Source organism: Dendrobates tinctorius, unplaced genomic scaffold, assembly GCF_039654945.1.
Source record: "Dendrobates tinctorius isolate UK_male_01 unplaced genomic scaffold, ASM3965494v1 ptg000101l, whole genome shotgun sequence".
Taxonomy (NCBI): Eukaryota; Metazoa; Chordata; class Amphibia; order Anura; family Dendrobatidae; genus Dendrobates; species Dendrobates tinctorius.
Genome location: NW_027361769.1, coordinates 1,238,300 through 1,252,378, shown reverse-complemented (window position 1 = coordinate 1,252,378; position 14,079 = coordinate 1,238,300). Strand labels below are relative to the sequence as shown.

General features: G+C 45.2%; 1 protein-coding gene across 1 annotated transcript in view; it reads right to left on the bottom strand.

Moving 5' to 3' along the window:
* LOC141099676 (uncharacterized) overlaps positions 1-13,011 on the bottom strand; it is a 104,564-nt gene extending 91,553 nt beyond the window's left edge. Inside the window, exons 1-3 of the mRNA XM_073587637.1 lie at positions 12,864-13,011; positions 12,683-12,780; positions 12,394-12,484 (exon numbers count right to left, since the gene is read on the bottom strand). Coding sequence (XP_073443738.1) covers positions 12,394-12,484; positions 12,683-12,780; positions 12,864-13,011 — 337 coding nt within the window. The remainder of the gene's footprint in view (positions 1-12,393; positions 12,485-12,682; positions 12,781-12,863) is intronic.
* Positions 13,012-14,079: the final 1,068 nt, after the last annotated feature.

The following is a 14,079-nucleotide window of genomic DNA, read 5'->3' as shown; positions in this document are numbered from 1 at the left end:
GTTTACAGAGCATGAGAGGCCCCCCGGGTTAGTACACATGGTAAAACTATCACCACATTATATCTAACTAAAAAAACACCCAAACTATAGTGCACACCAAAGGAGTGAAAAGGGGGGAATATACAGGTGCCGTCATGGGCTCCGGAAAAACCGGCTACCGGTAAGTAACCTTGGTGTTTTCCCGTCTCCCATGACGGCACACATGAGACTTTTGTAGAATAAGACACCTTAGGGAGGGACCACCGCTTGCAGCACCCTTCTACCAAAGGTTAGGTCAGTAGAGGAAGTCAGATCAAGTCAGTAGTGCTTAAAAAAGGTGGAAGGTGAGGACCAAGTAGCGGCTTTACAAATTTGTTCAATTGATACCTCAGCCTTCTCTGCCCAGGAGGTAGCCACGGCTCTGGTGGAGTGAGCCTTGATGCCTTCTGGAACCGGAGCGCCACTTGCGGAGTAGGATAACATAATGGCCTCCCTGATCCATCTGGCAATGGTACTCTTAGCTACCCCGTGCCCTTTTCTACTACCCTGAAAGGCTACAGAAAGGGACTGATCTTTCCTCCACTGACTAGTTACTGACATATATTGTAATATGGCTCTTCTTACATCTAATGTATGGAACTTTTGCTCCCCAGGGTTTCTAGGATTGTTACAGAACGCTGGCAAGGAGATCTCCTGAGTCCTATGAAACTTTTGGACTACCTTGGGGAGATAGGCGGGGTCTGGTCTTAGAACCACTCGGTCCTCCAAGATCTGTGTATATGGAGGACATATAGACAGAGCTTGAAGGTCGCTGACTCTTCGGGCTGATGTTAAGGCTACCAGTAAGACAGTTTTAAGTGTAAGTAGCTTTGGTGACAGTTCTAGTAGTGGTTCAAAGGGGTCTTTGGTTAAGGCCTCTAAGACTAGGTTGAGGTCCCAGGGTGGTATCTTTGGGATAATGACCGGCCTTGACCTGCCACAGGACTTTATGAATCGAGACACCCACCTATTGGCTGCTAAGTTGCAGTTATATAGGGCCCCCAAAGCTGAGACTTGAACTTTGGGTGTGTTAGTGGCTAACCCCAGTTATAGCCCCGACTGTAAGAACTCTAGGATAGGTCCCACTGGCGCTACATCCCCCAAGGGTTCCCCAGGAAGTCTAGGAACTTTTTCCACGTTCTATCGTAGATTTGGGATGTTATAGGTTTCCTACTTTTCAACAGGGTGGAGACTAACCCTGGAGAGAATCCCTGGCGACTCAGTAGCACCCTCTCAAATTCCAGGCTGCTAGATGGAAGCCCTTCACCTGAGAGTGGACCACTGGTCCCTGGGAGAGCAGGTCTGGAATCTCCAGTAGTATCCATGGATCTGTCACTGACATGAGCTTCAGAAGGGAGAACCAAGGCCTTCTCGGCCAAAACGGAGCTATAAGAATTATTCTCGCTCGATCCTCCCTGATTTTCCTGACCACTACTGGGATCATTGTTATCAGGGGAAATGCATAGGCCAGGATGAACTTCCAGGGTATTTGTAGGGCATCTACTGCAAAGGGGTTTTCCCTTGGGTTTAGTGAGAACTTCCTGACCTTCTGGTTGTGTGCGGTAGCGAACAGGTCTATTTCTGGTTTGCCCCAGGCCTGAACTATTTGTTGGAAGACTTGGGGGTTTAGGGACCATTCCCCTTGTCTTAGGTGCCTGCGACTCAGGAAGTCTGCCTGTATATTTTCCGCCCCCTTTATGTGCAGTGCTGTGATGGATAACAGATGTTGTTCTGCTAGCTGGAAGAGTAGATCTGATATTTGCATGAGGCCCCGAGATCTCATTCCCCCTGGTGATTGATGTAGGCTACTACTGCTTGATTGTCCGTCATGACCCGGGTGTGGCGGCCCCGAAGTAAGGGAAGGGAATGTTTCACGGCTTTTTCCACTGCCCATAGTTCTTTTACATTTGAACCATGATCCCTTTCTAGCGAGGACCAGGTCCCCTGTATTGAGTGGGATCTCAGGTGTGCTCCCCATCCTGTGGCACTCGCGTCTGTTGTAATGATGTCCTCGACTGTTTTTTGCCACAGGACACCGGCTGTTAGATTCTTTTCTACAGTCCACCAGAGCAGGGAATCTCTTACAGCCACTGAGAGACATAGTTTGCCTTCTAAATGCCCTTTTAATTGTTTCTGTGCTGACAGAACTTCCCACTGTAGTTGCCTTAAGTGGTACTGCGCCCATGCTACTGCGGGTATGCATGATGTCAACGAGCCTAAAAGGGACATTGCGTTCCTCAGTGTCATATTTGGCCTTTGTATTGCTGTGCGAACTAGGCCCTTTATCTTGGTAACTTTGCTCTCTGGTAGGAAGCAGCATTGTTGCTCGGAGTCCAATATCAACCCTAGGAAGGATTGCTCTTTTACTGGGGTTATCCTTGACTTGGGGATGTTTACTATCCATCCTAATCCTACTAGAATTGCTATCACTTCCTTCACTTGATGTGTGCAGTGGGACTCCGACCTCCCTATTACCAGAAAGTTGTCTAGGTATGGGACGATCACTATGTCCCTGGAAGGCAGAAAAGACATTACTTCGGCCAGTACTTTAGTGAATACTCTGGGGGCTGTAGACAGGCCAAATGGAAGGGCTGCGTACTGGTAGTGCTTCACCTGCCCCTGGACATAGAGCACTACTCTCAAATATTTTTGATACTCCCGAAGAATTGGGATGTGATAGTAGGCATCTTTTAAGTCTATCACTGCCATGAGGCAATGCTGGAACGGGATCTTTGTGGCCGTGTTGATTGACTCCATTTTGAAGGAGCAATTGTCTACCCACTGATTGAGTCTCCTCAGGTTGACAATGGTTCTCCAAGAGCCGTCTGTTTTTTGTATTAAGAAGAGGGGGGAGTAGAACCCCCTTCCTTCTTCTTGCACTGGGACTTCCTGTAGGACTTGTTTTTTCACTAGTCCCAAGACTTCAGTCTCCAGGGCCAGCTGTTGCTCTTGGGCTTTCCTTCTGCGTGTCATTATGAAGGTATGCCTGGGCGGACGGATGAATTTTATTTTTAAGCCATCCTTGATTATATTTAGGACCCATGTACTGGGGGAGATATTTGCCCAGGCGGAAAGAAAGAGAGAAAGCCTTCTCCCTACCTCCGGCCCAACGTCATTGGGTAGATTTTTTTGGAGGAAGTGGAGGGCCCTTTAAACATATAGCCTGATCCTCTTCTTTCTTTAAAGTCCCAGCTTTTTCTATCTCCCGGGGGACGACCCCTGTTAAATCTCCTCCTCCGAAAGGGCTGCTTTTTATGTTCTCCTGGAAATCGGGGAAAGCTTTTCTTCCTATCCCCCGCATGTTCCAAAATCTCTTCTAGTTTTTTCCCAAAGAGGAATTGGCCATCGCATGGAATGGAACATAACCTATGCTTTGATGGCAAATCTCCCAGACACCCTTTAAGCCACATGGCTCGTCTTGCCGCGTTTGACAGGCTTGCTGCTCTAGCTGTTAATCTTGTGGAGTCTGCAGAGGAATCTGCTAGGAAAGCCGCTGCTCCGTGCACCAGTGTCAAATTAGACAGAATTTCGTCCCTAGGAACTCTATCCTTGATCTGGTCCTCTATTTGTTGCAGCCAGACCATGAGGGCACGAGCGGTACAGGTACCAGCTATCGCTGGTTTCAATCCACCTGCTGAAGCTTCCCAGATGTGCTTCAGGAAACCGTCTGCTTTTTTGTCATGCGGGTCTTTCAACACGCCAGAGTCCTCTAATGGTAGGGATACCTTTTTTGAGGATCTGACTATGGCCCCATCAATTTTTGGGACTTTTTCCCAGGCTTCTGAATCCTTCTGCTCAAAAGGATACCTCCTCTTTGATGCGGAAGGTAAGCCCCCTGACCTCTCCGTTTTTTTCCATTCCCTGTCAATTAGTGCTTTTATTTTATCATTTACAGGGAAGGTACGTTTTCGTTTTTTCTTCAGTCCTCCAAACATTACATCCTCTAATGATTTGGGAGCTTTTTCCTTTTTAAGTAGTAGCCCTAATCGCTCTGACCAGTTTTTCCACATCCTCTGTTGGGAAACATGGACGGCCGCCTAGATCGCTGTCCGAGGAGGATTCTGAGGACTGAGTAGAGGAAGAGGAGGTGGAGGGGGACAAGGATCTTTCCCGCCCCTTCTGCCTTGGCGAGGCCTCTGAATCGGAGCTTCTTCTACGATTTCTTTTATCTTTCTTTTTAAGGGCTGCCTTTAAGGAACCTTTCACCTCCTGTTGAATTAACTGTTTAAGGCTAGTCACCAAATCAGGGGTCTCCTCCTGTATAGTTTTATTTATACAGTCAGCGCAGAGGTCTTTCTGCCACTGATCTGCCAGCGGGTGTTTACATAGGGCGCATTCTCTATTTTTGGTTTTGCTGCTGGCCTTCCTCGACCCCTAGTGATCAAACAGAGAAAATGGAACCCCGTTACCATAAGGGTGACAATCACGTAGATCACTCACCACCGCTGTCAATTAGGGGTACCGATCTCGGAGGCTCCTCACATGCACTCGTGACGTTTCTCCTGGACGTCTGAGTCATGCCGATTGCGTTTATGACTGCCGCTCCCACCACTTGAGCGACTGCTCCTGGTATGTTGGCGGCTTGGCCTGGCATCTGGCGAGAGGTCTTGCTGCTGCTGACGCTGCTGCTGACGCTGCTCGTCTTGCCCCACTTCCATCATGAAGCCTTGGGCATGAGTGCGTCTTCTGTGGTCATCCCCCTTTTGTAAGGGGGATCCACTGCACTCTCCGCCTCCTCCGGTTATCCCACAGCCCCTCCCCCCGCCATGCCGCCGGGATCTCCTTTCGCCGGCCGGCGTTATTTTCTATGGGCGCCGCCATCTTGGATTGCCGGCGCCGCCTCCCGACGTCACGCAGGCACGCCCCCTCCCAGCGTGCCCTGCGTGTGACGTCAGGGGAGCGCGATCCGGAAGTGGCCGTTCCCTGACGCTCCTGGATGCGGCAGAGGGGGAGAGGGTCGGCGCGGCTCCACGGCAGAGCCCCAGGACCCCAGGCCGTGCTGCTTCTGCACCCGCTCGGATGCTGAGCCCCCTGGGGACCCGCGGACGGTGCTTCCCTCCCCCGACGCATGGCGCCCAGGACCCTGCCTGTTCTTCCACGCCGGCACAAGAGAGGGGCAGGTACGTGTTCCTTCAGTACACGGGTCCCTGTCAGGACAGGAAACCCAACTGAAGCGAGGGAGAGGTACCGCCCTTTTATCTTCAGTAGGGTTCCTGTCCTGACTGGGCGGATCCCCTCTCTCATGTGTGCCGTCATGGGAGACAGGAAAAAGTAAATGTTTATTTTTTTCCTTCCACATTCCATTCATTCCTGTGAAACACCTGAAGGGTTAATAAACTTTTTGAATGTGGTTTTGAGCACCTTGAGGGGTGCAACTTTTAGAATGGTGTCACTTTTGGGTATTTTCTGTCATATTGACCCCTCAAATTCACTTCAAATGTGAAGTGGTCCATAAAAAATGGCTTTGTGAATTTTGTAAAAATGAGAAATCGCTGGTCAACTTTTAACCCTTATATCTTCCTACCAAAAAAAATTCTGTTTCCAAAACAATCTCAGAATCACCAAGATACGTTGAAACCTTTTAGAGTTATGATCTCATAAAGTGACACTGGTCAGAATTGAAAAAATTGGACCGGTCACGAAGGCAAAAACAGGCTCTGGCGCGAAATGTTTAATATTTTGTTGCACAACCTTTTGAGGCAATCACTGCAATCAAACAATTCCTGTAACTGTCAATGAGACTTCTGCACCTCTCGACAGGTATTTTGGCCCACTCCTCAAGAGCAACTGCTCCAGTTGTCTCGTGTTTGAAGGTTGCCTTTTCCAGACGACACGTTTCAGCTCTTTCCAAAGTTGCTCAATAGGATTTAGGTCAGGGCTCATAGAAGGCCACTTCAGAATAGTCCAATGTTTTCCTCTTATCCATTCTTGGGTGTTTTTAGCTGTGTGCTTTTTGTCTTTATCCTGTTACAAGACCCATGACCTGCGACTGAGACCAAGCTTTCTGACACTGGGCAGCACATTTCTCTCTAGAATCCCTTGAGAGTCTTCAGATTTCATTGTACCCTGCACAGATTCTAGAAACCCTGCGCCAGACGCAGCAAAGCAGCCCCAGAGCATAACAGTGCCTCCTGCATGTTTCACAGTAGGGACAGTGTTCTTTACTTGACATGCTGAGCTGATGTGCCTTGCCAAAAAGTTCCATTTTTGTCTCATCTGTCCATAGGACATTCTCCCAGAAGCTTTGTGGTTTGTCAACATGTAGTTTGGCATAATCCATAAATTGGCTTATGACATTTCGCTGACCCCTCATTGACCTGCCCCTATTATTACATAATGCATATAATAGCACTGATATTATTGTTGATAATGCCTATAATATTGTGGCTATAGTGAGGCTTAGAAAAAAAATTACATCCAGCAAATTGTCACCGGCGATGGCGGCGCCTGCGCAGTAGCATATATAAAAAAACAAAAAACAAATCTGAACTGAGAAAAGTAAGTTAATGTGTATGCACAATGTAAGTGCATATTAACACATGACCATTAACCAGAGAAAACGAAAAGCAAAAAACACAAATATCCTGCACTAAAAGTAAAAAATATACTGCAAATAATACATAAAGGTAATAATAATGAGGGTATTTAGTAAACATAATTTTGATCAAAATAATGTACAAGCCATCCCGCCACGTCACGGCAACCCTTGTGGGACAGTCCCTACTCTAGTATTCAGTATTTGTGCATTCAGTGCATATATGGGTGTGATCGCCCTCTTTCTGAGCTGGGAAAGCCATCCAGTCTGGCCTAAGCTGTTACTAGTGGTTCAGCCGCTCGACCCTTATTCACATTCACGTCACTTGGCAAGTGAAAAGGTATTAAATACTAGAGTAGGGACTGTCCCACAAGGGTTGCCGTGACGTGGCGGGATGGCTTGTACATTATTTTGATCAAAATTATGTTTACTAAATACCCTCATTATTACCTTTATGTATTATTTGCAGTATATTTTTTACTTTTAGTTCAGGATATTTGTGTTTTTTGCTTTCAGTAGCGTCTATAAGTAAGAGATAGAGGCTACTGGACAGACGCCGCCGGTGACATTTTGCTGGATGTAATTTTTTTTCTAAGCCTCACAATAGCCACAATATTATAGGCATTATCACCAATAATATCAATGCTATTATATGCATTATGTAATAATGGGGGCAGGTCAGTGAGGGGTCAGCGACCTGTCATAAGCCAATACAGATGAATATGTAATCAGAGCACCACATAAAGCCCCGCCCACAGCCCCGCCCCAGAGCACAAGAATCTCTTTAACTGAAAACTACAAATAAAGATTAACCCCTTAAGGACCAAGCCATTTTGTAGGTTGATGACAGGCCTTAATTTTGAAATCGGACCACTGTCACTTTATGTGGCTATAACTCTGGAACGCTTCAACAGATCCCACTGATTCTGACAATGTTTTTTTCGGGACATTTTGTACTTCATGTTAGTGGTAAAATTTATTCGATATAATGCGTTTATTTATGAAAATGTCACAAAGGAGGAAGAAAAAGACCGGGTTTTTTTCAATGTATCCACGCTGACCACACAAGGACAGAAAAATTCTTCATAGCTGTATTGTGCTGACGCGTTTCGTGGCAGATCTGCCACTTCCTCAGGGCCAAAGAATTACAGTATCTGGTTACAGCAGCAGTTTTAAACAAAATCTTCATGACATCACAATTACATGCAAAAAGACATCACTTCCTGTGGAAACGCCCTGAGGAAGTGGCAGATCTGCCACGAAACGCGTCAGCACAATAAAGCTATGAAGAATTTTTCTGTCCTTGTGTGGTCAGCGCGGATACATTGAAAAACTCGGTCTTTTTCTTCCTCCTTTGTGACATTGGTATCTACAGGAGTCTGCAGCGACCACTGGTTCCTTTCACATTCTGCAAGGGGTTGTGACTGTTCACAACCTGTAACGGTGAGTGCACTAACCATGTATTGTCACCCAAAAAATTACTTTTATCGCCCTATGGGCGCTTTCTTTCCTTAATTTTTTATTTATGAAATTAAAAATAATGGAGATTTGTCAAAAATTTTGAAAATTTTGCAATTCCTAAAACATTTCATTTTTATGCCCTTAAATCAGAGAGTGATGTCACACAAAATAGTTAATAAATAACATTTCCCACATGTCTACTTTACATCAGCACAATTTTGGAAACATAATTTCTTTTTGTTAGGAAGTTATAAGGGTTAAAAGTTGACCAGCGATTTCTCATTTTTCTAACAAAATTTACAAACCCATTTTTTTAGGGGCCACCTCAAATTTGAAGTGAGTTTGAGGGGTCTATATGGCAGAAAATACCCAAAAGTGACACCATTCTAAAATCTGCACCCCTCAACGTGCTCAAAACCACATTCAAGAAATTTATTAACCCTTCAGGTGTTTCACAATAATTGAAGCAACGTGGAAGGAAAAAATGAACATTTAACTCTTTTTCCCAAAGATTTTAATTCAAACACAATTTTTTTTTATTTTGTCAAGGGCATCAAGAGAAAATGAACCACAATATGTGTTGTGTAATTTCTCCTGAGTATATCAATATCCCATGTGTGGAGGAAGACCAATCTTTAGGCGCACGGCAGAAGGGAAGGAGCATCATTTGGGGTTTTGAATGTCAAATTGGCTGGAATCGAGAGGGGATGCCATGTCACGCGTGGAGAGCCCCTGATGTACCTCAACAGTGGAAACTCCCCTTAATTGACCCCATTTTGGAAACTAGACCCCCCAAAGAACTTATCTAGATGTGTGGTGAGCACTTTGAACCCCCAAGGGCTTCACAGAAGTTTATAACAAAGAGCCTTAAAATTAAAAAATCATATTTTTTCCAAAAAAAAAATCTTTTCACCCCCAATTTTTATTTTCCTAACTGTAACAGGACCCCAAAAGTTATTGAGCGATTTGTCCTGAGTACGCTGATACCTGATATGTGGGGGTAAACCACTGTTTGGGCGCATGACAGAGCTCAGAAGGGAAGGAGCACCATTTGACTTTTTCAATGCAAAATTGGCTGGAATTCAGATCGGACGCCATGTTGCGTTTGGAAAGCCCCTGATGTGCCCAAACAGTGGAAACCCCCCACAAGTGACCCCATTTTGGAAACTAGACCCCCCAAAGAGCTTATCTAGATGTGTGGTGACACTGGTGAGCACTTTGAACCCCCAAGGGCTTCACAGAAGTTTATAACGTAAAATTAAAAATCATATTTTTTTTAACACAAAAATGATCTTTTTGCCCCTAAATTTTTATTTTCCCAAGGTTAACAGGGGAAATAGAATCCCAAAAGTTATTGTGCAATTAGTCCTGAGTACGCTGATACTCCATATGTGGGGTAAACCACTGTGATCGCCTTACTGCGATCTTTGGGAGGCAGAATGAACAAATCCACAAATGGTGAAGAATTGGCTGTATTTTCACGCCGTTCCTCATCCTTTTTCATGTTTAACTTCTGTCACTCACTAAGAGACGCTTTTTTGTAAATAGTTTTTGAATCACTGTATTTTGAGGGTTATAATTTTCCCATATTTTGGACCACAGAGTTATGTGAGGGCTTGCTTTTTGCGGGGCGACGGTTTTATTGGTACCATTTTCGGGCACATGATGTTTTTTGATCGCTTTCTATTCTGATTTATGTATTAGGGGATTTTTTTTTAATTATTTTATTATTTTTTTTAAAAAAAATTTTTTACCTTGTCCCTTTATGGGACTTTCACTTTTTTTTTAATTTGGCTGCAGGTATAATACATTGTACTGCTCCAGCATTGCAATGTATTATACCTATGGAGAAAGCTTCTGAGACCATGCTGTGAGTCATCACGGCAGAGATCGGGCCCTGCGATTACATCGTGGGGCTGCCGACCTGAAGGCAGAGGGAGCCCCCGACACGGATGCTGCTCCTGGCAGTTAGTGCAGGAAGCTCAGCCACCGGCAGTGCTGAGCTCCTGCACTGACTGGGTGGTAGATGTTAAAATTTCAGCATCTTCTGCCTGATCAAGCTGTGATTGGTCAGTCAGACTGACTGACCAATCACAGCGTTCTGGGTGCGGGGACTTATGGCATGGTTCCCTGCACCTCTGCCCATGCTTGTCAGCTGTCTGTTTTTACATGCAGTGACAGTTTAAATGCAGGACGGACACAGTCTGCCATGGTGTGGGAACTGACATCCTGCCATGATGGACTGTGTGCATCCTTGGACGTTAAGGGGTTAAACAACAGTAAACCCGAGTGGCCCTCATTTATGGTGGACCATTGGAGCTACTATGGATCCTGACCAGAAGATTAGAGAAAATAATATTGCTCCCCATTTCAGGAGAGATTGTGCAGTAATCTGAATTCCTTAGGATTGAAGACAATGTAATTTATGACGTGGAGAGAATCCATGACACCAGGGCTGGAGCCAACACATCTCCTGCAGGCGGGAATAAATGTATATTACAGCCCTCAGCCACGCACAGCTTAGAGATCTATCATGGCACAGATGGAATGTTTGTCCTGGAGATTATCACAATCCTCCTTGAAGTTAGTTGATTTTAATACAACTTTGAAAAGTCAGGATAAAGGGAAACTCTGCTGTTATTGGACAGAAATTCACACTTGGCCTCACTGCACATTTACTGTTGTCCATCATAAAAGGGAAGTTTGGCCAGAAAGACTGGACCTGGTCTTGTAGGGACCATGAGACATTCAGCAGCACAGAAGGGAGAGAAGATTCATCCGATAAGATCTCAGGGATCTAGGAAGCCACCAGCATCATTACCCTCCGCTTTCTCTTACAAGCCCAGCATAAGATTTTTCTACAAGTGATTTTCTATCTTGTCAGCACATTCTACGTACGCTGTCATTTGGCTTTATAGTTACAGATCTGGGCAGGTGACGGTCAGCGTCTCCTAATGTGAAGGAGAGAATGGCTAATGAAATCAATTATTAAACCTTATACAAGTCAGTTCAGATATGGTGTACCAAGATGGCGTCTGTGTCTTCAGACAACACCCTGGAAGGAATCCTTAGAATGCAGAAGCTGAGATACCATATATGGAAGTGAAGCTGAAATGGACCTATCATAGACTGACACTGGCTACTCAGAAGATGGTGTGACACCCATTTCCTGTCTCTTTGTCTTGAGAATAAACTTTAGTTGTGTGCAAGCCTTTACTGAGAAAGGAGTAGACATCTAACTCTGTACTCAGTGTGACTCTTTAAGCGCGCACTCAGCCTATATTGGGTCAGGTACAAGCAATCATATAGATCTCGCTTTAAGGGATCAACCTCACACTAATCCCAGGAGGTAGGTGGATCCTCCAGGTCGTAAGTTCTATTGAAAAGGGCTTTCAATCTTTCAATACGCAAAGTCATTTGAACAGTTTTGGGTGGAGGAGAATGTTGTGGTCTAGAGGCAAAATGGTGATCATGGTAATATGGCCCGACAGTTATGAATGAGTCACCGTAGGAGGCAAAAACAGAAATACTAGCTAAGTCCAGAAACCGAGAGAAGTTGGCAGCTATCGGATTGCAGACCCCTGAACCTATCAACAACAACTAGCAGTAGCCGTGGGGGGTTCCTACGGTGCCCTAGACCCCTCGATCACAGCCGGAGAACTAAATAGCCTAAAGACAGAAAGGGAAATCTAAACTGCCCCAGAGCAGACCCCAAAGCAATAGGCAGCCCCCAACATATAATGAAGGTGAAGCAAGATGAAAAAACACTAACACAGATAGAAAGATAGGCTGAGTAAATGATGGGGCCCAAGCTAACTAAATAGGACAGGATAGAAAAGCTGCTGTCTGCAATCCGCAAAAACCCTATAAAAACAAGAGCCAACAGACTGATAGGGAAAAAAGCCCTGAAGACGCTAGGCTTCAAAAAGACTATATCAGTACTCAGGTATTTTCTGAAGACAGAGCAAAAAGACAAAAAGGAATTCAGCTCACCCCAGCAGGGAATGGCAGAAATCCAGAAAAACAAGGCAAAACAAAACCAAAACACAAAAGCAAAAAGCAGAGCAGAAAACTTAGCTTTTGAGGAGCAGGAATCAGACTGGTCTCCTAGAATCCCTCAGGGAAATCACAGCAAGGCAGAAGGGAGTCGGCTGCCTTATATCCAGTCAGCAATTCCTGTCACCCAGTCATCATCTACCTGCTCAGGTGCTTGGTAATCAGCCTCACTACCTTCCTTCACCAGAAGAGGGAGTTCATCAGACCTCAATGGTGAAGGGGAAAATGAACTCACAACACCCGACTACACCACCGATAAAGCAGCCACAGCCGGTGACTGAGAGGAATCTGTGACGTCTCTGCATTTAGTGGTTACTACTCACCTGGGTAGTCATATGTGGGAATCTCCTCTTTACACCACTCATCACCCCTCACATATGTCTCTGTAGTATTAATATGGGTCAGATCTTCAACCTGAAACAAATATTGTAAAAGTCACCGACAGATGGAGAAGTCCCATCTATGATCAGCTCTAATCCTGCCATCTCCACCGTTCTCATTACACAAGAATAAAACATATAATACTGGTGGATAAAACAAGACTGAGCACAAGACCTTCACAGCCGTCTACACATCATAGGGGAGATCTCCTGACACCTTCTCTCCATCTACCTGATGATCCTGAGGAACACTGGGATCTTCTTGGTTACAGTCCTGTGGAAGAAGAGGACGGGGACATCTCTCTGGTGTTGTCCTCTTACTGGATAGATCTGGAGGAAACACATACAGGGACTGAATTCATTCTCTACATACAGATAATTATAGACCGTGTGTATTTAGTCCTGTCTATTACCTGGAGATGTGAGGGGCTGGGGAACCTCCATTATGACGTTCTTGTACTGATCTCTGTGTCCTTCTAAATACTCCCACTCCTCCATGGAGAAATAGACAGCGACATCCTGACACCTTATAGGAACCTGACACATACAATGATACGTCATCCACCCGTTCTCTTCATAGTGTTACTGTATAATGTCCCAGCATTCCCAGCAGTGTCACCTCTCCAGCCAGCAGCTCAATCATCTTGTAGGTGAGTTCTAGGATCTTCTGGTCATTGATGTCCTCATGGATCAGGGGGTGAGGTGGAGCCCCCGTGATTGGGCTCAGGGGTCTTCCACATCCCTCAGACACAGGGTCCTGACAGCGATCACTAGAGGTCTTCTTCACCACTGTGTAATCCTGGTTATGGAGAGACACATTAATAAATCTCACTACAGACATTTCCAGAGTCCTCACCTCTCCAGTTCTGTCCATCTGTTATTCCCATAGATGAGAATGATGTAATTTGAGGTCATCAGAATCTCTCACCTCTCCAGTGAGACGGAAGAGGATCTCTAGAGTCAGATGTAATATCCTCTCCGCCATCTTGTCTCTGTCCATATCCATCCTTGATGGGTAAATCAGGAAAATTCTCTTTTGTAGAAGATCTTCACTGAGAGGATCCGATATTGTAGAGACCTGAATGAGAAGAAGATGATCCGATGTAACATCATAAGAATCCTGTGTAATAATACAATTACTGGAGATAATAAGGGAAACATATGAGGAGATTTATTATCTTACAGGGTTTAGTTTTCTTCCCTGACATCTACTAATAAAACCTATATATTTAGGCCACAGACAACAAGCAGTTTCCTCCTCGGAGTCGGCAGCTGAACACGTTCCTCATAGACTCATCTTCCATAACGCTAATTCTCGTCTCATTACCGACACTGGAATCGGCATTAGCAATACTGCAGGAGATATTCATTACACGCGACATGAGAAATAACTCCTTCATGATGAGGACGACATCTTCATCTTCTACTACGGCTCTAGAGACAGATTTGGCCAGAGTCGGTCACTGACTCCATCCCCACCGGCCGTCTATATGAAGGTTTCCCGTCTTCCCCGCACTGGAATCTTCTATCCCGTTAGATCTCAGCTCTGAGTCACACACAGAAGTTTGAGGCTTTTAGAAAAGATTTTTTGTTTCGACAAACACAACGGACAGAAATGATCTGATCGCA